At 40.8% G+C, this 23,921-nt stretch overlaps 3 protein-coding genes across 4 annotated transcripts; all 3 read left to right on the top strand.

The window, feature by feature from the left end:
• The first annotated feature begins 1,453 nt into the window (after positions 1–1,453).
• Positions 1,454–6,403, top strand: col8a1a (collagen, type VIII, alpha 1a). The gene is made up of 2 exons (XM_086267699.1): positions 1,454–1,957; positions 2,711–6,403. Exons 1-2 carry the CDS (start codon positions 1,669–1,671, stop codon positions 4,654–4,656), a joined length of 2,235 nt encoding a protein of 744 aa, XP_086123825.1. The 5' UTR covers positions 1,454–1,668; the 3' UTR covers positions 4,657–6,403.
• Positions 6,404–7,546: 1,143 nt separating this feature from the next.
• Positions 7,547–8,967, top strand: jagn1a (jagunal homolog 1a). Its single transcript, XM_086267703.1, has 3 exons — positions 7,547–7,652; positions 8,203–8,255; positions 8,341–8,967. The coding sequence occupies exons 2-3, from the start codon at positions 8,215–8,217 to the stop codon at positions 8,801–8,803; spliced, it is 504 nt and encodes a 167-aa protein (XP_086123829.1). The 5' UTR covers positions 7,547–7,652; positions 8,203–8,214; the 3' UTR covers positions 8,804–8,967.
• Positions 8,968–9,472: 505 nt separating this feature from the next.
• tfg (trafficking from ER to golgi regulator) lies at positions 9,473–23,588 on the top strand. Of its 2 annotated transcripts, none has more exons than XM_086267701.1 (8): positions 9,473–9,641; positions 11,754–11,967; positions 12,116–12,199; positions 15,702–15,848; positions 16,634–16,801; positions 16,919–17,065; positions 22,197–22,274; positions 22,396–23,588. In XM_086267701.1, the coding sequence occupies exons 2-8, from the start codon at positions 11,784–11,786 to the stop codon at positions 22,782–22,784; spliced, it is 1,197 nt and encodes a 398-aa protein (XP_086123827.1). In that variant the 5' UTR covers positions 9,473–9,641; positions 11,754–11,783; the 3' UTR covers positions 22,785–23,588. The 2 variants fall into 2 exon arrangements, with proteins under 2 accessions (XP_086123827.1, XP_086123826.1); XM_086267700.1 differs by having other exon boundaries at positions 9,475–9,641; positions 22,197–22,289.
• The last annotated feature ends 333 nt before the right edge of the window (positions 23,589–23,921 follow it).

The raw sequence follows: 23,921 nt of genomic DNA, 5'->3' as shown, positions 1-23,921 counted from the left end.
AAATTTGGACCAGGACTGTGTTTGAAGCTGTGCATGGAGTAGGGAAGAGGACTCAGTCTGAGATGAAAAAGATACTTTTAAGAAAGACTAAATCAGTAATAAGTAATACGTATATACTCAGAGGAGCAGCACCAAGAAAAGTTGCTTTTACTTGCTTTGTTTTTAGTTATCTGTTTAAAGCAGTTTAAGGTTGAAAAAATGGATATACTGAAGCACATTAAAAGGTAGTAAAAGCTGCACAGTTGGGCTTCAACTTTATTTGCTGACAGATGTACTTATTGGATCTGAATGTAAAATGAACAGATCCTACCTCAGCACACTCAGTCTGAGAGGACAAAACCCGATATAATGGCAACACATGTAATAGACACACCGGTCTAGTGTTTGGATTCCTATTACATGCTTTGCTATTACACCAGGTTGGAGGCCACACCTTGTTTTATGTGGATCTTGTAGTCTACTTATGCCAAACACAGGTGGCAGAATCTTTCTCTCTGCCATTTTTGCACGATTATTGAGAATTTTCAGCCAGTGAGTGCCAACTCACTGCATACCAGTGAGTTAGCTTATAGGTGGCAGAAATACTTCACCCACTTTTAAAAACAAGATAAAAAATAAATGTTCGCTCAAGTGTTACTTCCTCTTAACAATCTTCTAGTTCATTCAGGCTGTATAAATCTCCATCATCATCACAATAATAATAATAGTAATAATAATAATGTTATAGTATTGCACATGTCACCTCTGCAAATATCCAAGGTACTGCTGTGTTACTGCTTAATTATGATCGTTTCCAGGACATGAACTCTGAGAAAAACTGAGATTTTTTGCTGCAGAAATCCAGACAACTTGTATCAATACTTTTTTTAAAAAAATATGTGGTTTTTATGTAAAAATTGTAAATTTGAGTGTCAAATTGAAACTGGAAAAAGCACAAGTGAAGGGGTATCGAAGAAAAATATTTAGAAAATCATATTAAGCATTTTTTCAGCATTTTTATGAATCAAAGGACATATATCATCTTAAAATTTTCCATTTGATTGTTATATTTAATTTGTGCTTTTTTCTTCATAAAACGTGTTTGCTAATGTAAAAGATTTCTTCTAGGAGGGTAAAAATGAGAGATTTGAAGATCAATTGTAATATTAGGACATTGAAGGCATTTATCATTTTTTGTTTAATGAAAAAAATGTTTCTAGAGGGTCATAATAATGATTGTGCTTTTCTAGAATATCCTAAGTAAAATTGTCAAACCTAATCACTTTTTTAATGTTAGGCTTGGCTGCTAACTGCTGAGCTGCAAAAGGAATAAAATAACCTAGCTTTTTGCCAAGCTCATTTCCTTAATCTATTGTCTTTCTACTTATCGAGATCATCCTGAAAACAAATTAAAAACTCAAACTTTTTGTACACCAGTAACAATGTTATATCTAAGGTACTGAGACTCACATCAGGGGCAAGTCTATTGTCCCTTCGTATATCCAGCAGAGGGAGACAGAGTGTGGTTGTACACTGCCTCCACTTTGCAGATAGAGCTACCCACTTGAGCTTCATGATATTGCAAGAAATACTTATCTGCATACCATAAAAAAAATAAAAAAAAACTTGTAAAAACATCTGGAGCTTCAGCAAATCTTGTCTTCTCTATCCACCATACAGGCCTTGGCCATGCCTCCCCTCCTTGCCCCCCTCTTCCTGCTACAGCTTGTAGTTCTTACCTTTGTGAGTGGAGGAGCATACTACGGTCACAAGCAGCATCCTCAGCCATACCAACCGATGCAGCATATCCAACATATTGGCATGGGCAAAGGTGGCTTTCCTCAGCAGCAGTACCTAGGCAAAGACATGCCCTATATGCAGTATCCCCATTACAGCAAGGAGCTCCCACCAATGCCCATGCACAAGGGAAAGGAAAATGCTCATAAGGGGGGAAGCTACAATGGTGGCAAAGACAAAGGTAAGAAAACAGTTTTAAAGACCTATGCCACCAACTTTAGCAATACATACATGTGGATTTTGAACCTCTACTATCGAGCTAAAGAATGACCAGTAAACAGATGTCTCTTAAGTTTATAATATAAGTACTCAGTTACACGGTACTATGAAAAGGTCTTGAGTCACCCCTCATTTCTTTACATTTTGCTATGAAAATGGAAATAGATGCAGCAGTTTATTGAAGCATGTACAATCATGAATCGAAATACACTATATAAGGCAAAAACAGAGTTTGTACATTTATAAAGAGGGTGGAAGTCAGTATTTGGCCTCCTTTATTTTTCAACACAGCCTCAACTCTCTCAAAACAGATTTCTTGTAATTTCTCTACGTAATCTGCAGGAATAGTTCTCCAGGATTCTTGAAGGACATTTAAAGCTCTTCTGTATATGTTGGCTTCCTTTTGATCTGTTCTCTGTCAAGATGATATCAGACCTTTTTACCTTTTTGTCCTTCACTTTTCCGGTTTCCTCAAAACTTTAAGGGACACACTGCACACCACACCAAGTTTTCAGGCCATTGGCAATCAACTTGTTGCTGCAAAAATGCTATTTTATATCTGCCAACCTGTCATCATTGGCGTTTTTATATTAAACTAAAGAAATTGAAACAAATATTCATTTGTATGTGTCATTTTAAAACTTTATAAACAATATGTCTCTGTGAATTTTTAGATTTATTATTTCTGTGTGAATAATGTACTAATTTCTCACAGGCCAGACAATTCCTAGTGGTGCTGAGGGAATTCCCCAAGGAGAGCCAGGCCCTGCTGGGCCACCTGGGCCACCTGGACCAGAGGGACCTTCAGGACCTCTTGGGCCTCCAGGGAATGGGTTGCCAGGACCTGCAGGACGGCCTGGACCTCCTGGTCCACCGGGAATTCCAGGAGTTGGGAAACCAGGTTTTCCTGGGCTTCCTGGAAAACCTGGAGGAACTGGTATTGTTGGCCCTCAAGGAGAAATGGGCCCTGGGGGTGAAGAAGGACCACCTGGACAGCCAGGGCCTCAAGGACCCCCAGGACCACCTGGACTTCCAGGCATAGGTAAACCAGGTGTTCAAGGTTTACCAGGTCAAATGGGGCCCAAAGGTGAGCCAGGTCACAAAGGTCTTCCAGGTTTACCAGGACTGCCGGGACCCAAAGGAGACAAAGGGATGGGGTTGCCAGGACCACCTGGACACAAAGGGCTTCCAGGGCTCCCTGGGCCTGCTGGTCCAAGAGGACTGCCTGGTTTTGGTAAACCTGGATTGAATGGCACACCAGGACCACAGGGACCACCAGGAGAAAAGGGACATCCAGGACATCAAGGGCCAGCTGGACCACCAGGTGAAAAAGGACAGCCTGGCCCAGCAGGTCTACCTGGTCAAGGGAAGCCAGGTCAAAATGGTCTACCAGGACAACCAGGCATGCCAGGTGTGAAAGGTCTTCCAGGACCACCAGGTTTGCCAGGAAAGCCAGGATTGCCAGGATTTGGTAAACCGGGACTCCCAGGACCAAAGGGTGATAAAGGTATGAGTGGGCCATCTGGATCACCTGGACCAAAGGGAGATAAGGGTTACAGCGGTCTACCTGGTACGCCTGGACCTTCTGGACCAAAAGGTCCTGAAGGTCATCCAGGCCCTACTGGACCCCCGGGGCCTATGGGTGCACCTGGTCCTAAAGGAGATTGTGGAGAAGAAGGATCTAAAGGTTTTGATGGAGCCCAGGGTGAGCCTGGTCCTCAAGGGTTACCTGGAAAGGATGGCCTGCCAGGAGACCAGGGAGAGCCAGGACCAAGAGGCCCACCAGGACCAATTGGTGCCAAAGGAGACATTGGACCTGAAGGTCTACCTGGTGTTCCTGGTTCTTCGGGACCTCCTGGTCCCAAAGGAGAAAGAGGTGAACCAGGTGAAGTGGGGCCCCAAGGCCCTAAAGGAATCCCAGGAATGGATGGTGCAGCAGGACCAATTGGGCCCCCTGGTCTTCAAGGACCAAAAGGAGATTATGGTCCTCCTGGTCCACCAGGCATTGCAGTTGAAGGAGGTCCAGGTCTACCTGGTCCCATAGGACCCCCAGGAAAAGAAGGCCCATCAGGACTCCCTGGGCAACGAGGTCTGCCTGGCCCTCCTGGACCACCAGGTCCACCTGGAATACCTAGTGTGTCACCTGAAATGGCAGGAGTGCTTTCTGAGATGGGCCCAAGACTAGACGGTGTTAAAGCTGGAAGTTATGGCAAGAAGGGCAAGTATGGAGGCAATGGGGCAGAAGTAATGGGTCCCAGTGGGCTGGAAATGCCAGCATTCACAGCTACAGCAATGACTCCATTTCCACCTGTCGGCACTCCAGTCATCTTTGACAAGCTTTTGTACAATGGTCGCCAAAACTACAACCCCCAGACAGGAATTTTCACTTGTGAAGTACCTGGTATTTATTACTTTGCCTACCACATTCATTGCAAAGGAACTAATGTTTGGGTTGCTTTAATGAGAAACAATGAGCCTGTAATGTATACATATGATGAATACAAAAAGGGTTTCCTAGACCAAGCATCAGGGAGTGCAGTATTACCTCTACAGCTAGGGGACACTGTGTATATTCAGCTGCCCTCAGATCAGGCATCAGGACTTTATGCTGGACAGTACGTGCATTCCTCCTTCACTGGGTACTTGTTATATCCAATGTAAAACCACAAACTGCAGAGAGAGAGAGGCTTTGGTAAGAAGAACACAAGAGCATATTTTTGTATGACAGAAAACACAGATTACCTTACACTAAGCGTACTTTTAATGCAAAGTCAGCAAGCAAATAGTGTCGTCAACAGACAAGACAAAATAATATATTTTAAAGAAGATATTAAATCTGGCAAATTAAATCTGTACGAAGCCAAAGAGATGGTTTAATTGGGAGAGCAAAAATCTTTCTTTTACAGCACTGGATGGTATAAAAGAATGTAAAAAAAGAAGAAGAAAAAAACAGAATTTAGAAATGGCTACAAAGGTACTTTCATGCGCATATTTTAAGAGTGGAAGTTATTAGTATAAACATAGAAGGGAAGTATAAGTAAATGAGGGTAAAAAGAGATGGTATAATAATAGTAACACTGTTGCAGCTGTGTCAAATTTGGTCCCTGTATGTCTTTAAAATTGGCAGCTACCCCATGTGGCAACATATAATGTGAAAGTATAAAATAGTAAGATAGCATTCATTTCAACAGGAAATATATTTTTTTGCATGCATATATTTGTATAATCAATGACTTTTCTCTAGTGATAACAATAAGTATGAAAAAAAATCTCTTTCAAATGAGAGTTCAGATTGGAGCAATGAAGTTTGCATTACAGCAGTCTGCACATTGCCATGTTTTATTTTTGTTTGTTTATTTTTTAGATAAATATATTTCTATTTGTGTTGGTATCTACATTGGGTTGCAGAGGACTAAACCTGGGGGTAAAGATCATTTTAAGTCTAATGTTCTGTTAAGAACAAGACTTGAGTGAAGGAATTGTATGTATAAGGGACAACTGGTACTGGTTGGTGAGCTGAAATAGCAGTTAGTGTACTCTTCTTTAGAAAGACACTACACAACACATAGATTGTCAAAATTAAGTCAATAACCTGAGTGTGTTGTTGGCTGATTATTGGTCTTGAGTGAGGTTTAAATTTTAAGAATGTATCATAAGTTTTATGTTTTATTTTTCTGAGGTAGGTTTGTGGTTATTGTGCTGTATTAGAATTGGAAATAGGACACAGTTTTGCTCTGATCTATTAAAACCACTCAGTATACTCTAATAAATATTGGTACATTATCATCCTAACATTTTACACTTAACAAAAATTCTTTATCACCAACTAAACAGTTGAATTATATGTCAGTGTTACGTGAAAACAAACACAAAGTTGCATGTTTACAGATGGTTTATAGTGCAAAACAATATTCCACAGCTAATCCCATTGATAGGTAACAAGTCTCCGAACTGCAAGTCGCCGAGTCCTCCTTTAAAGTCAAAACCAGTGTTACCCGTTAATATTTTTATTTACTGCTTTTACATAAAAATGAACTGATTATATTCTTTGACTGTTTTGCAGGCCATATTATTATTTTTTCCACAGAAGCATATCACAGTGCATTATAGTTGTTATGAGTATAATTACAAATAAGATGGCATAATATGTGGAAAACAGTTTATAGATGTTTAAAAGAGCGATGACCAAATTAAGTTTCCTGTATCTGCAGTGTGTTTCCTTTACATGTTTTTCTGTATTCATTAATGGACTTAAAGCAAGTGTTGAATGCTGCGGCAATTGATTAACAACAGTTATGTCATTAATTTATTGTTGTTGTTGTTGTAATTTTTACTGCTGATGACTTGCATGCAATAAACAGCAAAAAAACAAAAAAAAACAAACACGGGAAATGATAATGACTTTGGTGCCAATATTGTCATTGTAATCAAATTATGTGTATCAATGTTTCAAGTTTGTTGTTATTGTCTGTGATGTTTTTCTAAATAAAAATGGTTTGATTAAAAGAATTGCCACAGATATCATCTTGAGCTTCACTGAAACCCATTTGACTAAAGCTGTTATGGCACATTTAAAGAGCAAACAATAAGAAAGCACTGGAAGACTCCTTTATAAAAAAAAAAATTGATAGGATTGTCACACATATCTCATTAAACTCCTGTTAAATAATGTTAAATCCAACAACTTGATAATATTCCATTATGCAAAGCAGGTGAATAGCAGTAAGCACTAGCCATAGTAGCAGTATTTATTCATTAACCTAAGACAACATATGTGGTGAAACATTTCTTAATTCTTTGTTTTCAGAAAGCAGTGTAAAAGGACAAATGAACAACAAGAGTGTCATATCCTTTGTCTATCCTGAAAATGTGTATTTTTTTTGGAAGAGATCAAAGTTTGAAGAGAAATATGAGTAAAAAAAAAAAAAAATCACACTGCCATTTACTTACCACCTCCATGAGATCTGGTTTTATAGGCTTAACATATTTGGCCCACTTGACCCTCATGGTTTAATAAACTTTACATCGTATCAATATAATTTACTAAATGTAGCCTTGCATATATCAGGATGCCTAAAGTGTATTCATCAAGAACTGTAGCCTGATAATCAACATCTATATTAATTATGCTTTGTAGCACTGAATTTCGATCTAATAGTGTGACTTAAAAACAATAACGCTCTAGACAGGTTTCCAGTCTGTAAATATTTATATGAGATAATTTATATTTAGATAACCAATCAATCATAATCAGTCAATCATTTCATTTGACCAATTTCCATTCAATTTTACGTTTTCAATTGTACTTATGTAACAAAATTATCTGAAATTTTTACATGTAATCAAATTTCTTAAAGTCAGCGTCTTTTTCGTTTTTGCAGAAAAACATTATAAATTGGTATTTTAGCCCTGTAGAGTGCGACAATCATGCTTAATCAACTTAATTACCTTAACCAATACTACCAAATAAAGAGTATCAGATAACAGAACTATTGATTGTGACGTGAAAAGAAGATGCTGATGCTGCCGAGGGCTGTCAGTCGTCAGTGCGCATGCTTAAAGCTGTCGTTGATGTTCACTCAGCACATCTCCTTTGGATAGAAATTTAAACAAGGGGCTCGGCCAAACGTTGAAGAAGTCAGGTGTAAGCATCATCGGTAAGCTAAGTTCACTCTGCTACTATCGTTACCTGTGATAACAAATAAATAAATAAAAATGCTAGACTAACGTACAAAACGTATCTGTCCAAAGTAAACGCTAAACTAGGTTAGCCAGTAGCAGCTAATGCTTCAAATCCCAGCCCGACTAGTCTGCGCGAAAACGGCCGTTTTCTGTTTGAATCGCTGTTTGCATCATGTTGTGAGAGCTGGGAAACGGTGACGTTTATTATGACTATCGCTGAATCTGTATCCTCTATTATCTTTCTCCTCACGGTGTCCTTGCATTTACCAGGCTGATTATTCGCACACTGGGACATTGGCAGGTTAAATCTGTCACATTGCCTGGTTAACCAGTTAGTTCCAGCTTTCGAATGTAAAAAACTGTCCTTTTGCAGCTTTAAATATTAAATGCCTTTTAATACCCTGATTGTCTTCCGGATTTTAAATATTCCAATGAAATTTGATGAAATCACCATTTTTTTTAGGAGTGTCTGCTCTTTGGTTGCTGTCATTTGCATGTTACATTATTTGTCTTGTGCATTAACAGGTTTCTCCAAACATGAAAAACAAACTAAGGATGGCCCCACAGTACCAGATGAAGCAAGTATCTATGTTTGGCATTTGTCAATAAATATGAACATTATCTCTGAGTTGCAGTCTGATGGTCTGTTTTTCTCTTTTGCAGCGCTTCCTTGAAGTCAGAGATACGGAAGTTAAACGTGGTCCACTTTCTCATCTGGCTGCTGGTGGCGGCGCAAGTGACCGTCAGCCACTTCAACATTGTGTCACAGGACACTGTGTCCATGCCGTACCAGTGGGAGTACCCCTATCTGCTCAGCATCTTCCCTCTGCTCTTCAGCAGCCTGTCCCTCCCAAAGAACAACATCAGCTACCTGGTCCTGTCAATGATCAGTGCAGGGCTGTTCTCTTTTGCACCTCTTATATATGGTGGCATGGAGATGTTTCCTGTAGCAAAGCAGCTCTTCCGTCAAGGAAAAGCCTTCCGCTTCATTTTTGGCTGCTCTGCAGTGACTGCTGCATACGTCGCTATAGTGGTTGCTGCTCAAGTGCACGGCTGGCAGTTGTACTACATGAAAAAACTGCTGGATTCATGGTTTGATGCTACTCAGGAGAAGAAAAACAAATAATGGAGTTTTTTTTAAAGCTGTGAATGGACAAAACTTGTGTTTTTTTTTCAATACATGAATTATGTCTCCTTAGTCTTCATGATTATGTAATATGATTCATCCTGCATCCCTGATTTTCATTTAAAGCTAATGATTGTTCATTTCAATAAACTTGTTTATTTAAAGCAGCAGATTGATTTCTTGCACACACAGTTAGGTTGGGATTGGGATCCAAAGCACCAGCGATAAAAATGGAGTCCAGTCACTGTGACTTCAGCCCTTCTCCAATCAAAGAAAAAAAAGAATAATGTTGGTGTCTCTCTCAAAAAAAAGTCTTCCTATGATTTAAAGAAAATGTAATGTTCATACTTACAGTATTGACGCAATTATTCATACACACACACACACTTACAAACTGTTAAACAATATGCTTTGCCATGTGTTTATTTGTTCAGTATGTTAAGTCTACCTCTTATGATATTTTCTTGTTTGGTTTTTGTAATGGGTGCGTTCACAGTATCTGCATGCACTGCTGTTTTTAAGATATTCTGTTGCAGCACGAGAACACCAGCTTCGCTTTACTGCAGACTCTGTGCGTGCTTAGCTATCCGGTGTTCAAAAGGTAAATAAATAAACGCTGCTCAAGGTGATGGCTGAAATTCTGTGAAGGCTCTCAACGCACTTTGTTCCAGTCGGTCTGCGGCTGCGCACACTGAATGCCACGTACTGGTTGACGTTGACAGTCTGGAGGACACTTCCTGATGCTGCTGCCCGGGTCTAGCTAGGCTAGCTAATAGATTAGATTTTCACGGTTTGGGGAAACCCGTGAAATACATCGTGGTCAAGTCGTCTGGTTCAGGTAAAAACATTACTTCGAGTTATGTTATAATTTAACTACAAAGCAGTTTCTATGCTATTACGGACTGTTGTGGTGCTAGCTAGCTACGCAGGGAGCTAACGCTACGCTAGCTCGTCCAAACAGGTGTCGAGACTGATACAGAGGGAGTTGTTTAACAAAAGATTCGTCAGTTAATGATCTGATCGAGTCTATGTAAGGTGAAGTAGGGAAATTATCAATTTATACCTTCTTACCTAGCTCTATTATAGGTAGAGCTGTTATAAGTTACACAGGAAACGGCTTGTTGACGACTCATTGTCATATAGGAAAAGCTAAGTGTTATTATTCCAGCTTTTTCAGATATACATCAGGAAATTAAACAGATCATTCATTTTTTTTAAGTGTACGTAACGTATACAGTAAACACTGCAATGGCAGTGGTGAAACGGCCTAAAAAGCGTTAGCAGTCAGTCCTGTTTGTTGATGGGCCACTGATAGATAACTGCGACTTTTGCCGTTATATAAAAGTTTTACTTTCGCTTCTGTGATATTTTAAGATTTGTTTCCAGAGCTCTAGAAATTAACTTGATAGACTCCGTTTCGGTTTATTTTTTTCCCCCAGTCGTACTCATTAAATGTTACTGTACGCTAAACGTTAGCTACCACCCAATCCCTAGCATCCAGCCAATTACTCATCTGGCCCGGACAGAAAGAGTATATTGCTGAGCTTACAACATCAGGAGATAACGTCAGAGTTAATCCAACTCGTGACTGTACACGAACGATGAGGTTTACGTTAACTTAACACAGTGTGTAAACCCCACCTTGTTTAATGAGTGCAGGCCTCTTATTACATACCCCCTCCCCCCAAAGAAATATCTGTTTTACCGGTATGATATGAGTAAAATGGGTTTTAATTTGCGATTACTTTGTAATCATTTATATGATTCGCCAAATGGCTTTGAAAGCTTTTTTCTCCTATCAGAAGAGATGATATTTTGGGTCAAAGTCTACAAGGAGGTCTGTTATTCTATAGCCGGTGCCACCTCACATGAAGATGTTTGACCCTTAGACTCTGGAGTGACATGGTTTTCATTTAAGTCAAGGGAGGAGCGCTCCTGTTCTGTGTGTAATTTCAAACAGGCCTCAGTCAACATTAAGAGAGCTTTGTGACAGTGAAGACAAGCTGTTAATTTCGGCATATTAATGTAATCATAGGACTGTTCTCACAGCAGCTGTTATGGCTCGATCGTGGCTCAAGAGTTGGGAGTTCGCCTTGTAATCGGAAGGTTGCCAGTTCGAGTCCTTGGGCAAGACACTTCACCCGTTGCCTACTGGTGGTGATCAAAGGGCCCGGTGTCTGGCAGCCTCACCTCTGTCAGTACGCCCCAGGGTGGCTGTGGCCATCACCAGTGCGTGAATGGGTGGATGACTGGTTGTGACTTGAAAAAGCGCTATACTGTTGACCTACTTATTCTGACCTAGTTTTAAAAAGGGCTTAACTAATAATTATATATTCTGTTCTATAAGCTAGACATACATGTTGCTGTGAATGCCATTTTGCTGACTAGTGGTGCCCTGGCACTGCAGTATGCATACCTCCTAAGTAGTTTTTGCGCTCTTATGTTCACACAGTTTAAAAAAAAAAAATGTTATGACACATTTTTCCATGTTACTGTTTTTAGCCTGCTCCTGCTATCCTTGCATTTTCAATAAATTTCCATTTGAACCCTGCAGAGAAGAGATTATAAAAATGAATGCAAATAAACTGCCTTGGTGTGTGATATGTTTTGCTTTTCACGCCAGCTCTGTTTACACATGCAGTTTGGGAAGTTTCTGGATAGTTTCCCAGCAGAGAATGATTTAAGAGGGTTAAAAGGAAATAAAAATATAATGTGGCGCAATAATTATTTTATCTGAATTAGCCTTTGATAATCACTAAAAACTGTAGAATAAATCGTAATTGCAAATCAAATTTGAGTAATTATACAACCCTACTTTGTACTAAGGAGCTGGAAGGTTAAAGAGTGGCCAGTGTTCAGTGTGACTGTGTGTCACTCCCTGTTGGGTAATGCCTAGAAGAGTTCAGGGCTGCACTGAAAGTGTGAACACCTCTCTTCTACCTTTGTCAAGTGCTGGGAGCAGAAGAGGTCAGACGGCACCATGAACGGCCAGCTGGACCTGAGCGGGAAGCTGATCATCAAAGCCCAGTTGGGTGATGACATCCGACGCATTCCCATCCATAATGAAGACATTACCTATGATGAGCTGGTGCTCATGATGCAGCGTGTCTTCAGGGGAAAGCTGCAGAGTAACGACGAGGTCACTATCAAATACAAGGATGAAGGTGAGTCAGGACACAGAAAAGGCCTGTGAGGGTCCGGTCATCCTCTGGTGACAAGTGTACTTCATGATGGTAATCTCAGCATATTTTCTTTGAAAGTGACAATTTGCTGTGCAGTTAATCATCTTTTGTCCCCATTTCCTGTTTACAGATGATGACCTCATTACCATTTTTGACAGCTCTGACCTCTCATTCGCCATCCAGTGTAGTAGAATACTCAAACTGACTTTGTTTGGTAAGAAATTAACACATTTCTTCTTATGGACTATATGCGTGTTTTTGCCTTGACGAATTCAAGGCTGTAGATGTTTAGTCTCTTACTTCAGCTGTTACAGCAGCCAGTCACTGGAGGGCAGTCTAGCTTATTTTTCCACACAGCAAACCTCAGCTCGTTACTGTCCAAATGAAAATGATCTACACTCCCTTCTGACTAATTTGTTTTGGAATCACTGTTTCTTAGCACCGATTTAACAAACAAAACTATGACAGGTAGTAGATGTGTGTATTTTGTACCAGTTATTCTGGACAGAAAATAGCTTGGAGCAGGTTCGAACCAGAGCCTCTGCAAAGACCTTATAGCTTATGGGTCACCACCTCAACCTGTTGGGCTAAACCATTGCCCCGCCCAGATAATTCCACAGTCATTCAGTAGCTCAGCAGGTGTAACTCGTTGAATAATCAGTTACCTGACCAGCCAATATGCCTCACCCTAACATGTTATTCGGGCCTTGTTGCTGTCAGTAGTAAAAACATTGTGATGAAATTTCTGGGATTTTTTTAGGACTTAGTATGTTAGTTTTCCCAAAGTATGATTAAGATAAGTGAAATGGTAAAAAAGTGGACTTTGATCAAAGAGGTGTACTCAACATTGAGATTAATGGGCTTAGGCGAGTTTGTTTTGTTTGTGAGTTTATTCTTTCTTTTCTCTTTTTGTTTTAACTTGGCTACATCCATCCATCCATCCCTTTTTCAGTGCAGTGCTACAAGCAGGCAACAGGCAGGGCTCACCCTGGACATGTTGCCAGCCTATCACAGGGCCCTTGGCTATTTTTCTATAATATATCACTATAGTAAATATGCTGAACACATAACCTTAAGCAGGTTATGTTCAGAGTTCTAAATTTCAAATCAGCTGTATGCATTGTAATTTTCCTAATTATTTTTTTCCCAAACATCAAGCTCAGAGTATGATTTAGCTGTTATTCCTCTCTGAAGCAGAAGGATCAGAGTTTTCGGTTTAAGAAAGCCTGGCTGTGTCGACCATGCTTTTGCCGTACACGTTTTAGCCTCATTGTTTACAGGTTTGTGGTTAATAGGAGGCTTAAGATTTAAATTATACATTTTATTTGTAATATTTAATATTTAATATTTTACAATCGTAATAGTCAATCTATATTCCCACCCCTATTGCCACTTGCTTTGGATAGTGATTGAAAGGATGAGACTGCAGATAGAAGTGTTCAAAATGGGTTCCCTCCCTTAGTGGTGGGGTGAGGGGCTCAGTCTCTTTTAAGGATGCCTCTGAGGTGTTTCCAGCATGCCCAACTGGTAGAAGATCCTAGGACATGCTGAAGAGATGATGGCCCTTGCTTTGCTTGAGAACACCACAGTGCCCCCTTGGAGAACTGGATAGAGAGGTCTTAGACTGTTAACTCAGATTAGTAGTAGAAATTGATGAATGCATGGAAAAAAATGTTTTTAAATCCATAATGAAACACTACAAATAAAAATGCATTTTTTAAAATAGGCCATCAGTTAATTATTCTTATGTCTAAGGAAAAAAGGTACACTTTTGCTTATACTGAAGTGTATTGATAATCCTTGCTGACTGAAATGTATATGATCAGATATGCCACATTTTCAGATTTATTTTTCTTTCAGTCACAGCAAAGCTGTGTATTAATGCTAGGCGGTAAGAGAAGGAATATTCTGAGCCTGTGAAATTTTAAGTTGATTCTTTCACTAATCAAACTTTTTGGGGAGGCATTTTTACAGTACAGGTGTTTTGTTATTCTGTTAACACAACACTGTGTCCAGTGTTTGGCTTGTGTTTTAGAGGATTGTCTTTCCTGGCTGTAACTAAATAGTGTTGGAGTTTTGTCAGTTTAGAAACAGCATACCAATACTGTTTTTGGGCTCTGGAGATTGGACCGTAACAACCAACAAATATTTGAAGCTTGGAGCACCTGATTGTGCTTCAGTGTCAACTGCGTGCTTGCTCACTGAATTGTAGACAGGAAGGCATGCCTCATCTGAGTGGACTGTGTAGCAGTACTGTCTATATGTTTTTGCGATAAGTACTTTTTGTGAAAAAGTTGCTCCAGGGCAATGAAAAGTCAGTAAGTTTTCAGTAGCGACGTGAACTGAAGTGTGTTAAATATCCAATGAACATGTTGGAATAGTTATGATTGGGTACCACCTTAAGCTTACTTTAAGTCAAACTTTGGGGTGTTTGCAGCTGCGAAAAAGTGTGACTCGTAACCATAGCAAACCAGCATCAAATCTGTCATTAAAAAACTCTTTCACAACATTAGAAGTGCATCAGCACACATTCTCTACTGTCTAAACTGTATTAACAACATGATGTTGTTTCCTGTGCTCTGCTCTCAGTCACTCCTGCTGTAGCCTCTATTATTAGGCTGGAAGCAGAAAGGGGTTTTTTTTTCTTCTCAAAAAAAAGAGAAAAAGTTGGTTAAGTTCCTACAAATCAAAACAGAGCCCTGGCTCGTAATCGCATGTCTTGACCTCACGTGGAAATTACACCGTCCAACATGTGTTGATATTCAGAGGCAGGGAGAGGAGCTGGAATCGCATGACGGCCTGCGTCTCAGCACAGTGCCTCATGAGCCCATCCGTCTCTGTTCAGCATTATTCAGTCAGACAGAGAAACTTGTGTGAGAGAGGAATGCGGAGCGACGTCCAGTTCATTCCTTTTGCAGTGGAAATTTCACTCTTTGGTCAGTGAGAGGATGTGGTACAGGGCATATAGAGTTGACTATTTTGAAGAGGTTTGTCACATGTTTCCTGCAGATTAGCAGGTTTCAGTTTATTGCCAACAACCCGGCTCTATTCTTAGTTAAATGCTTTGCTGTCAGGGTGGGGTGACAGCGATTCCTGTTCAGCTCAGCAGCCGTTGTGAATGGCTTTGTGGAAGTAACCATGTGATAGATGATCCCAGTAATCCCAGGTATTTAGATTATGGAGCCAACAGATCATCACTCATAACATGCAGATACCTTATTGGCTTCCAAACAACTGGAGTGTAGAAGTCAGATAGTTTTAAATTTACCATTATGTGTTGAGCTATTTTGACTGGCCTCTTAGCTGCCAGGCATTTTTTAATTATTTATTTCCATTGTGATTTTCCGTCCCGTGCATAATGTGAAGTTCACCACATGAGTTTATTGTCAGGCGTCAATCCTTATAAACAGTTTTATTAATAAGTCTGGAGGAACTTTGGTGTTTCTGAGAGTGTGAGCCAATTCTGCTGCATTAGAGTCCACTCTGACCCAGATATTCTACTCTCGATTATCATCCAAACCATGATTTATATGACCAAGGAGTCCTAGACCGTAAGATATCACAATGAATAAGATGCAGTTTCAGTAGTTAACAAAATCGGTGGGAGTTTTGTAGTTTAAAAGTGCTCAACAGGAGCGCGGATGGAGAAGATTTTACTCTGCTTTATTACTGAAATAAATTATCGTTTTCTGATTTCTTCATCTTATTATCTGCAGTTAATGGTCAGCCGCGGCCTTTGGAGTCCAGTCAGGTAAAGTACCTGCGCAGGGAGCTCATTGAGCTCAGGAATAAAGTCAACAACCTCCTTGATACCCTGGAGCCCCCGACAGAGCCTGGTCTGGCTGCTACAGCCCCAGACAGTGGTAAGCACACTCACTCACACACGATAGACTATATATAAGCTTGTTATATAATATAAGCCTTTTGCCAAATGCAGTATAGTGTAGTCATAGAAAAAACAATTAAACATGTACACGAATTCATATTATGAACAACTCACTGGGTCGTTAGCAACTCTACAACCGGGTGGTTCTGTGATTCTTTTTGTTATAGTTTCTACTTTTAGATCTCTGGGACTCACTATAATCTTGGTAATGTGGACTGCGTGACCTCCTTAACTAATAAAAGTGGTTCATAGTCCACAGTATTGTAGTTGGCGTTATAAGAGCTGTATCCCGCAAAGACATTGGCACCAAACTGAGACGGTTTACTGGAGTCATTAACTGTTGGATTAATTGAACACTTTTTAAATTATTTTTTTAAACAAATATTTGTCTGCAGTTTGACTCTAAATTTGTTACATGCTAGATCAGTCCAGCCCGAGTGTGGTCAATCACGCCCACATATGCGCACATGTTGAGCAAAAACAAGGTCTCTCCGACTAATCCTAGCTGCGACCAAAGCTTTAATATTGTAAGCTGCAACATTAAAAGTTTTTAAAATATTTTTCATTACTTCTTAACTAATATGCTCATATAGTTTTTGGCCTTTAAGGATCAACTGAGTTAAATATAAAAGGGTAATCTGGAAAACTTGCAGTTTGTCAGAAACACCCAGACCCTTATTCGTTTTATTACACTTTTGTCTCCATGGCATCTTAACAAGCTAAAATGTTGTCTTAGCATCACATTTCCTCTTCCCTTTCCAGAATCAGTGGATGGGCGTGAAGGAAAAGTTGTGACAGCTGACCCCACAGTGAAACAGGCCACTCCAGTCAGTGCAGCCAGTATGTCGGCCTTTGATCCATTAAAAAACCAGGATGAGGTCAACAAGAATGTCATCTCCTCTTTTGGCCTGAGCGAGGACCAGGCCCCAGGTAGAGCCGAAGTGCAAATGCTATCTTTGAAAATTGATTTCATTTAATTGTCTAGTTTCTATATCAGGCATCTGCGTGTCTTCTGATCGTCTGTGCATTTGTGTGCCGTTTGTACAGCTCCCCCAGCTGTTGCAGCAGAGGAGCGTTCAGGAACCCCTGACAGCATTGCTTCTTCCTCATCTGCAGCGCCTCAGCCAGGAGTGCCCCCTCAGCCACAGGCTCCATATGCTGGAGTGCAGCAGGGACCCCCAGCAGGCATGGATGGTGAGATGTGTGCACACGCACTTACTGTAGAAAATACACAAATAAAAAAAGCATACAGATCCTTTGACAGAGATATGTGTCCTCCAAAAAAGTAAGCACAGTTACATAATGTCTTTATAAGCACAGGGGTGTCAAAGGCCCCTGCAGTGTGGCAGATTAAGCAATTACTTTTTATAGTGGTGCTGTTAAACAGAATGTTTTTCCAAATTTGCCACCAAAGTAGCCTTACAAAAATGCGACTGCCTGCTGAGCCTATATGTTGACAAAAGCTCATCCAGGAGTATTTCTTTTCCAAAGAGTAGTTCTGACTAAAAATGAAACTGAAGAAAGGATATAGCAGGTTTTCCAAGGTAAAGCAAATGCACACAGTTGTCAGTTTATTATGTACATTGTGTTTTAACTGCTTTGTTTAAATACAAGTACTCCCAATCCCAGTTTGTGTTGTTGAACTATTTTTCAGTCTACCTTCACTGATTTGAGTTATGTGTGTGTAATCTACCAATAAGTAAAGATGTAGAGTAGGAAGGATGCACCAGCTGTTACTGCTGCTCACTAAGCTTTTAGCTTTCATCCTGCCAGCGAAACACAGTAGACCAGAGCTAGTGGAAATTTCTGGAATTGAGGAAGATTGTTTGGATCAGAACAGATCAAATGGAGAGAAATATGATTGAATTTAAAAGAGCACACTGGGCCTCATTCACAGTGTGTGTGTTTGCACAAATTTGTCTTTAAATGGCGTGTAGGAGCGTTTCACACACAAATGTGGAATTCATCAGTCTTTTCCTTTCACAAATTTGTTTGTACAAAGCAAAAATTACCTCAGAGCACAGAGTGTCAGAGGCCCTGCAGTGTGGGTGATTACAATAACATCCAACAGTGGAGCAACGTACACTGCAGGCACAAATGACAAGTAATTTAATTTCTGTCATATTTAACAGTTTTCCAACACAAACCAAAAAAACAGGCACATAAAAAAAGAAATATATTTAGCCAAGAAAAGCCTTTAATGTGCTGTTTTCTTTAAACATCTTCTAATAAGCAACGGTTTTGCCTACATGTCACCAGTTCAGGCTAAATGGAAACCACAAACTTTCTTGACACTTGGTGCACATTTGTGATCATGGATCAGTTTAAAGGCGTACTTTGATAAAAGCGCTTTAACTGTCTCAGGTGATGGAGCATTCACTAGCCCAGTTATTGCAGCCTGAAGCTCCTAACCACTTATCTATTTCAGAGCTGGGCTGGAGCTGGATTACACACATGTAATGCATATGTAGCTGATCTTGAGCAAGAATGAAAGCACGCCTTGTATAGGGCATCACTATTGTTTGCCCTATACAAGCAATATAGGGCCTATAACACTATTATATCTTTTTTTGCACTCACATTAGTGAATGAGCCCCACTGATTTCATTGCATAGGTTGACTGTACTGTGCCTCACATTGACATATAATAAATTTTTTCCATTTCCCATATTACTGATTATTGCATTTACTCTGACCTTGTTTTTTTTGGCAATCAGACCCATTCTGCAGTTGAAATAGCATATTTTTTATAATGACTAATTAACATTTAGTTTAATTTTAAACACAGTGTAATCATGAGCATCCCCATGTAATTAATATTCATCTTTCAGCTCGCCTTATCGTAGCTCTCTCCGGTGCAGTCTTTAACTCTGAATCATCCTTGATAAAGACAAATGAACAAAACATACCAGGCAGTTTGGGGGGGGGGAGAGTATTTTGTTAACAGAACTACATTCTAGCATCAAGCTCTCAGGGGGATTTGGTTTTACATGCCAATCTGTCTTGTTCTCATTCTCACTCCATATTCAAACTTTTCACTTAACACTTTCTGGCCTGTTTTTTTTTGTTATAAAAGGCAGCCAGACAGGTGCAGCCACAGAGGTGAAGCATTTTGTATCGTTTCACTTATTGCTGCGAATGTGCTGGGTTGTTTTTTAGCTTGTGGTTTGGCTCAGCTGGATGTGCAGGCCAGTGGAGCAACGAAATAGCCTCATGTTGCACCCTGTGAGAGCTGTAACTTTCACTCTGAGCAGGCACTCCACAGACTCCTGACCACACCTGCTACGCTGAAGATCAGCACACGAGTTGTATGACTTCCATTTAGCTGGTGGTTTGCGGTTTGGCCTGGTTAGAGCACCAGAACCTATCCAGAGGGCATAATAAGAGTTTAGCTGGTCCAAAAGTGAAAGAGTGGGGATGGTTAGCCAGCAGCAGCAGCACACTGTTTTATTCAGAAGACCAAACAGAAAGATCAGGATTTTTTTTTTTTTTTTTTTGTCCTTTTGTCAAAGGAAGATTAAGAGAGGAGTCAAGTGCTTTGGTCGACAATATGTAGCTGTGGTCACCAGTAGCATGGAGAGAAGACACTCAGTTGTTCAAAGTAAACGAAAGGTGTTGGTTTCAGAACAAGCCACGACTTTTCCTTTGAAGTCGTTCTCCGTTTCTAGTTTGGTTCAAACATTTTAAAGTCAGAATCTTCCATACATACTATGAGTAATCTGCTATTAACCAAAGCAAACGCAAGGAGGGGGCTTTAGTGTATTGTTGTGTCACTGAAGGCCTGATGTTTAGATGTTGTGTAGCTATATGCTGGATGTAGGTAGTTATAAGAGATTCATTCAACACGTCACACGATATTGAGCAAACTTTAACCATGCTTCACTCTAACTTTGCTGTGCAGGTAGAAAGCTCCCACAGATCAGTAAAGAATAACTTCTTAACAGCTGCAGAAATGATCTTCCAAACCCTGTCTTTATGCCCTGCATGCAGCAGGCTGGCATCTTCTTTTCCTTCGGTCAACCCTTTCCCTCACGTTATTCCTGTCCTCGGTTGCAGACTAGTATAAAAACCTCAAGGCAAATCAGAGCAGCCTGTCAATGCACAAGAGTTTGTAAAACGGTGATCTGTGAGACTAGATGCCAACTGAGCATGTGTAGCCTTTTTTAAAAGTAGCCTCAAGCTCACTTTTAATGCAAACCTGGGTTACTTGTTACCATAAGAATTCTGCTAACAAGATCCATAAGCAGATGGTAAAGATTTTACGCTATCCTTTGATGGACACTTGGCAAAAATCTTTTACATCTTTGCAAGAAAGAAAGAAACTGTAAACACGTGCGCATGTAACAGTGACTCAGAACAGTTACACGATACTCTTAATCAGATGGGCAGATGTGGGTTCGATGTGAAATGTTTATTTAAAAATAGGACCTCATTATTCCTCCTAAAGACAAGTGGAGAGGTCAGCAGGCCTGCAGCCAAAGTGAAAGTAATTCTTCAGCCTACCTATCACATCTTTCACCCCTGATGGTTGACCTCTTGGAGAGGTCAGACAGCCGTGCACCTTTCCATCTCTGTTGCATAACTCTGATGATGGATTACAGGCGAGGAGAACAGGAGAAGCCAATTTCACACACGTGCCTCGCCACACATGTAATATTCATGTAAGAAGATAACACATGGTTGCCACACCACTGAGGTGTTTATACAGAGACATCAAAGAGTTAGTCTTTCTAAGCATTTAGCTGTCAGGTGTCTCCCAAACCAGTCCAAAGTTTTCAGGCTGAATATTCCAGCAGACATTACTTTGTGCTGTATGGAATGTGTTTTTTGTGGAGTAATTCGCCTGGAGCATGTCGTTATATATGGATTTACTTTTGAATGCAGACAGTACAGTACAGAACAATCTGATAGAGAATCTACACCAAAGGAAAGCTCAAAGGAGATTTTAAGCACCTAAGAACTGTGGAAAATAAGCACCAGTTTTTACCAGCACTTAATAATCCAGTGAACCCAGCCCTCTTTCATTATGCCTTCTCTCGCTGTGCTTTTCATGCGTCGTCACCCTACTTATTTGCCAGGCCAAAGATTTGGGAGTAGTATTTAGGCCTTGTTAAGGGAGAGAACAGTTGTTCGCCAAGTTTTTGCACATTTGCTGAACTCTAAGGCATTCGATGGAAAATGTAATGAGCAAATGAAAGTAACAATAACAAAAAGACCTTTCCCTGTCATGAAAGATATACTCCTGATTACTGACTGTATTAAAGGGTGTAGCATGACGATGCTCCGGGTTTAAAGGCCTCGTAAGAATTACTATTTAAAGTAAAGTATTGGGATGATTGGACCTTTAGACTTGATCATTCTCCTCATTTGTCCGTAGGCGGTGCAAAGCCATGAAGTCACTGTCTGCAAACACAGACGTGTCTTCTTTCTTGCAAAAAATCCAGGGTTATGTCTCCAAGCCTGCAGTGTTATTCATTTATTTATTTATTTTATGCCTGCTCTGCTCCTGCACGTGCATCTTTCTCTCTCGCTCGAAGACAGATTTTACTGTAATGTGCCACAGAGCAGTCTCTGTGGGAGATTAACAACAGATACTTCTATCAAAGTGGTTCCAGCTGTTTTCATTAAAGGAGTTGTGTGTTATTCTATCCCAATGCACAGGTGTTTCCGTGAAGATAGTCCCACGTGTGTCTGGGGTGGATCAGATAATATTGGCTCTCAAAAACAAAACAAAAAAAGCCAAGTGTAGATGCAACCAAGGGGCTTTCGAGCTGTTGTAACTGCATCTGAGGTCTATCGCAGGGCTGCCCAATCCCAGTCCTCGAGAGCTACTATCCTGCAGCTTTTAGATGCATCCCTACTCCAACACATCTGAATCAAATGAATGGCTTGTTATCAGGCCTTTGCCAAACACGATGGCATGCTGAAGAGGTAACCAAACCATTTGATTCAGCTGTGTTGGAGTAGGGATGCATCTAAAAGCTGCAGGACGGTAGCTCTCGAGGACTGGGATTGGGCACCCCTGGTCTATCGTAATCTTTAATCCTCCCAAATGTCTGTGGAGGTAGCCTGGTGATAATGGTGGTTAGAATTACACTATTACGCCAAAATTAGCTGTTGAAAAGATGCTCTTAAAAAACCATGAAACTGATTTGAAAGCCAGCTTGCAGTGTTCGTAGTATAAAGGTTAAACATCACTGTTTAGTCCAATATTTTCTCCACGCTTGCTGGTGATGAGGATACAAATCCAATAGGCAGTGGTCATATTGCTGTTGGACAAAATTAAATTCTTTGGCACTGATCATGATCATCCCCACCTTTTCAGGTCAAGTGTACCAGCAATACCAAGCTCCAGGTGGATACCCTCCTCAGCAGCCAGGTGCCCCACCTCAGCAGCAGTACGGTATGCAGTACCCTGGTAAGATTAAAAGTGATGCTAGCAGATAAACGGGTAGCTGCTGTTCTGTGTAGCCGATTTCTTTTATGTCTGGAGAGAATTAAGGATTCTCTCTCCCCTCTCGCAGCTGGATACAACCCTCAGCCTGGAGCCCCTCCACAGCCACAGCAGCAGTTCCAAAACTATGCTCCTCCCTCCTCGCAGGCTCCAGCTCCTGGTGCAGCGCCAGCAGCAGGATTCCAGGGTGGGCAGCAGCAGCAGACCCATCCACCTCAGGGCACCCAGCAGTACCCACCAGGAGCATTCCCACCACAAAACTACACACAGGCCTCCCAACCTGCTAACTACACCATGCCGCCCAACTCTCAGCCCGGCTCAGGGTTCCAGCCCCGCCCAGGATATACCCCCCCTCCAGGCAACACTGTCACCCCTCCACCTGGAGCTGCCAACCCTTATGCCCGAAACCGCCCCCCTTATGGCCAGGGCTACACTCAACCGGGACCTGGGTACCGGTAAAATAAGATAGCAGATGTTACTGATCCCATCATCATCCTATATGTGGCTCCAACTGTTTGAAGTGGGTGCAGAAATCTGGTTTACTGCCCTGCACCTTCCCTCTTCCCCTACCCTTGTACAATTATCAAATCCAAAATTAAAAAAGCACCCCCATCCCGAGTCTGATGGTTAGTGTTTGTACGCTGTCGCTCCAACACACCACTCTGTTCTGGCCCCGGTGTATGCTCCTCGTGTTATTTTTCCCGTCTTTTCCCTCCAGTTCCGTCGTCTGCTCAGCCCTCTTGTGTCTGCCATGGTAAAAAATGTAACCAGTCTGTATGCACACACATGGAAAACCAAAACAGGCCGTTGCACAAACTGTTTGTCCTTTCCATGGTAACTCTTCATTTCGAGAGAAAGATCAGCATTCAGGCTGCATTTACAGCAAAAGCCTTTGTCTTGAATTTCCTCAGCATAGATGCGTTCATAAAACACTATCTCGATGAAAAGTTACCCCTTAGTCATGTTTTATTTTATTCTTTTTGATCAATTTCACCACCGTGTCGGTATTAATGATGTGTCAGTGATGGTGGGGAGCACTAGCTAAGTGATGGCCTATGGGAGGTATAGATCCCTGTGTCATGAAGAGGACTTTTTCTTTTTGTTTAGCTTCTAATATCACCTCCAGTAAAGCTAGCTATTCCTTTCTTTCTCTTATCACTGGTTTTTACTAATATCAAATCAAATTGCTCCTTCAGTGAGATTAGTTGTTTATGTATAAACTGTAACATTTATTTCTCTGACCTAATAAATGATTGAGACCCATTTGGAGTCCCCCCCCCTTTTTTTAATGTTTTGGTTGTGGTACTCTTGGTCCTGTGATGTCTTGCAGTCTTTTCTTCAACACACTGACTCTCTGAGGTTTTTATGAGTTCATGTCTCTGTTAAGTTTGGCTCATCTCTTATTCTTCTCCCCTGCACAGATTTGGAAACCTGTGGTAATGCTGGTATTCCCATTTCATTTTCCTGCATGTGGGATGTGGTTAGCCTTTCATGTCAAACTGTCTCAGCGAGTAAGAGGAACTGAGCGCACCGAGCTAATAACATTTAGACAAGGGTGTGTAATATTTCTCACCACCTGGTGCGTGCCAGACAGAT

This window comes from Aulonocara sp. 'chitande type north' Nkhata Bay, linkage group LG16 (assembly GCF_057382095.1).
Source record: "Aulonocara sp. 'chitande type north' Nkhata Bay isolate Kocher_YH1m ecotype deep benthic linkage group LG16, A_spYH_male_GT1.1, whole genome shotgun sequence".
Lineage (NCBI taxonomy): Eukaryota > Metazoa > Chordata > Actinopteri > Cichliformes > Cichlidae > Aulonocara > Aulonocara sp. 'chitande type north' Nkhata Bay.
Note: the sequence above shows the minus strand (reverse complement) of the source record. Positions and strands in the feature narration are given on the sequence as shown.

What these genes read in the sequence shown, in the direction of transcription:
- jagn1a (XM_086267703.1), top strand. Translation starts at nt 8,215, where the DNA reads ATGAAAAACAAACTAAGGATGGCCCCACAGTACCAGATGAA. An exon ending in GCCCCACAGTACCAGATGAA is followed by an intron (nt 8,256 to 8,340) that starts GCAAGTATCTAT and finishes TCTCTTTTGCAG; the next exon opens with CGCTTCCTTGAAGTCAGAGA.
- tfg (XM_086267700.1), top strand. Translation starts at nt 11,784, where the DNA reads ATGAACGGCCAGCTGGACCTGAGCGGGAAGCTGATCATCAAAGCCCAG. An exon ending in ACTCAAACTGACTTTGTTTG is followed by an intron (nt 12,200 to 15,701) that starts GTAAGAAATTAA and finishes TATTATCTGCAG; the next exon opens with TTAATGGTCAGCCGCGGCCT. An exon ending in TGCTACAGCCCCAGACAGTG is followed by an intron (nt 15,849 to 16,633) that starts GTAAGCACACTC and finishes TTCCCTTTCCAG; the next exon opens with AATCAGTGGATGGGCGTGAA.
- col8a1a (XM_086267699.1), top strand. Translation starts at nt 1,669, where the DNA reads ATGCCTCCCCTCCTTGCCCCCCTCTTCCTGCTACAGCTTGTAGTTCTT. An exon ending in CAATGGTGGCAAAGACAAAG is followed by an intron (nt 1,958 to 2,710) that starts GTAAGAAAACAG and finishes AATTTCTCACAG; the next exon opens with GCCAGACAATTCCTAGTGGT.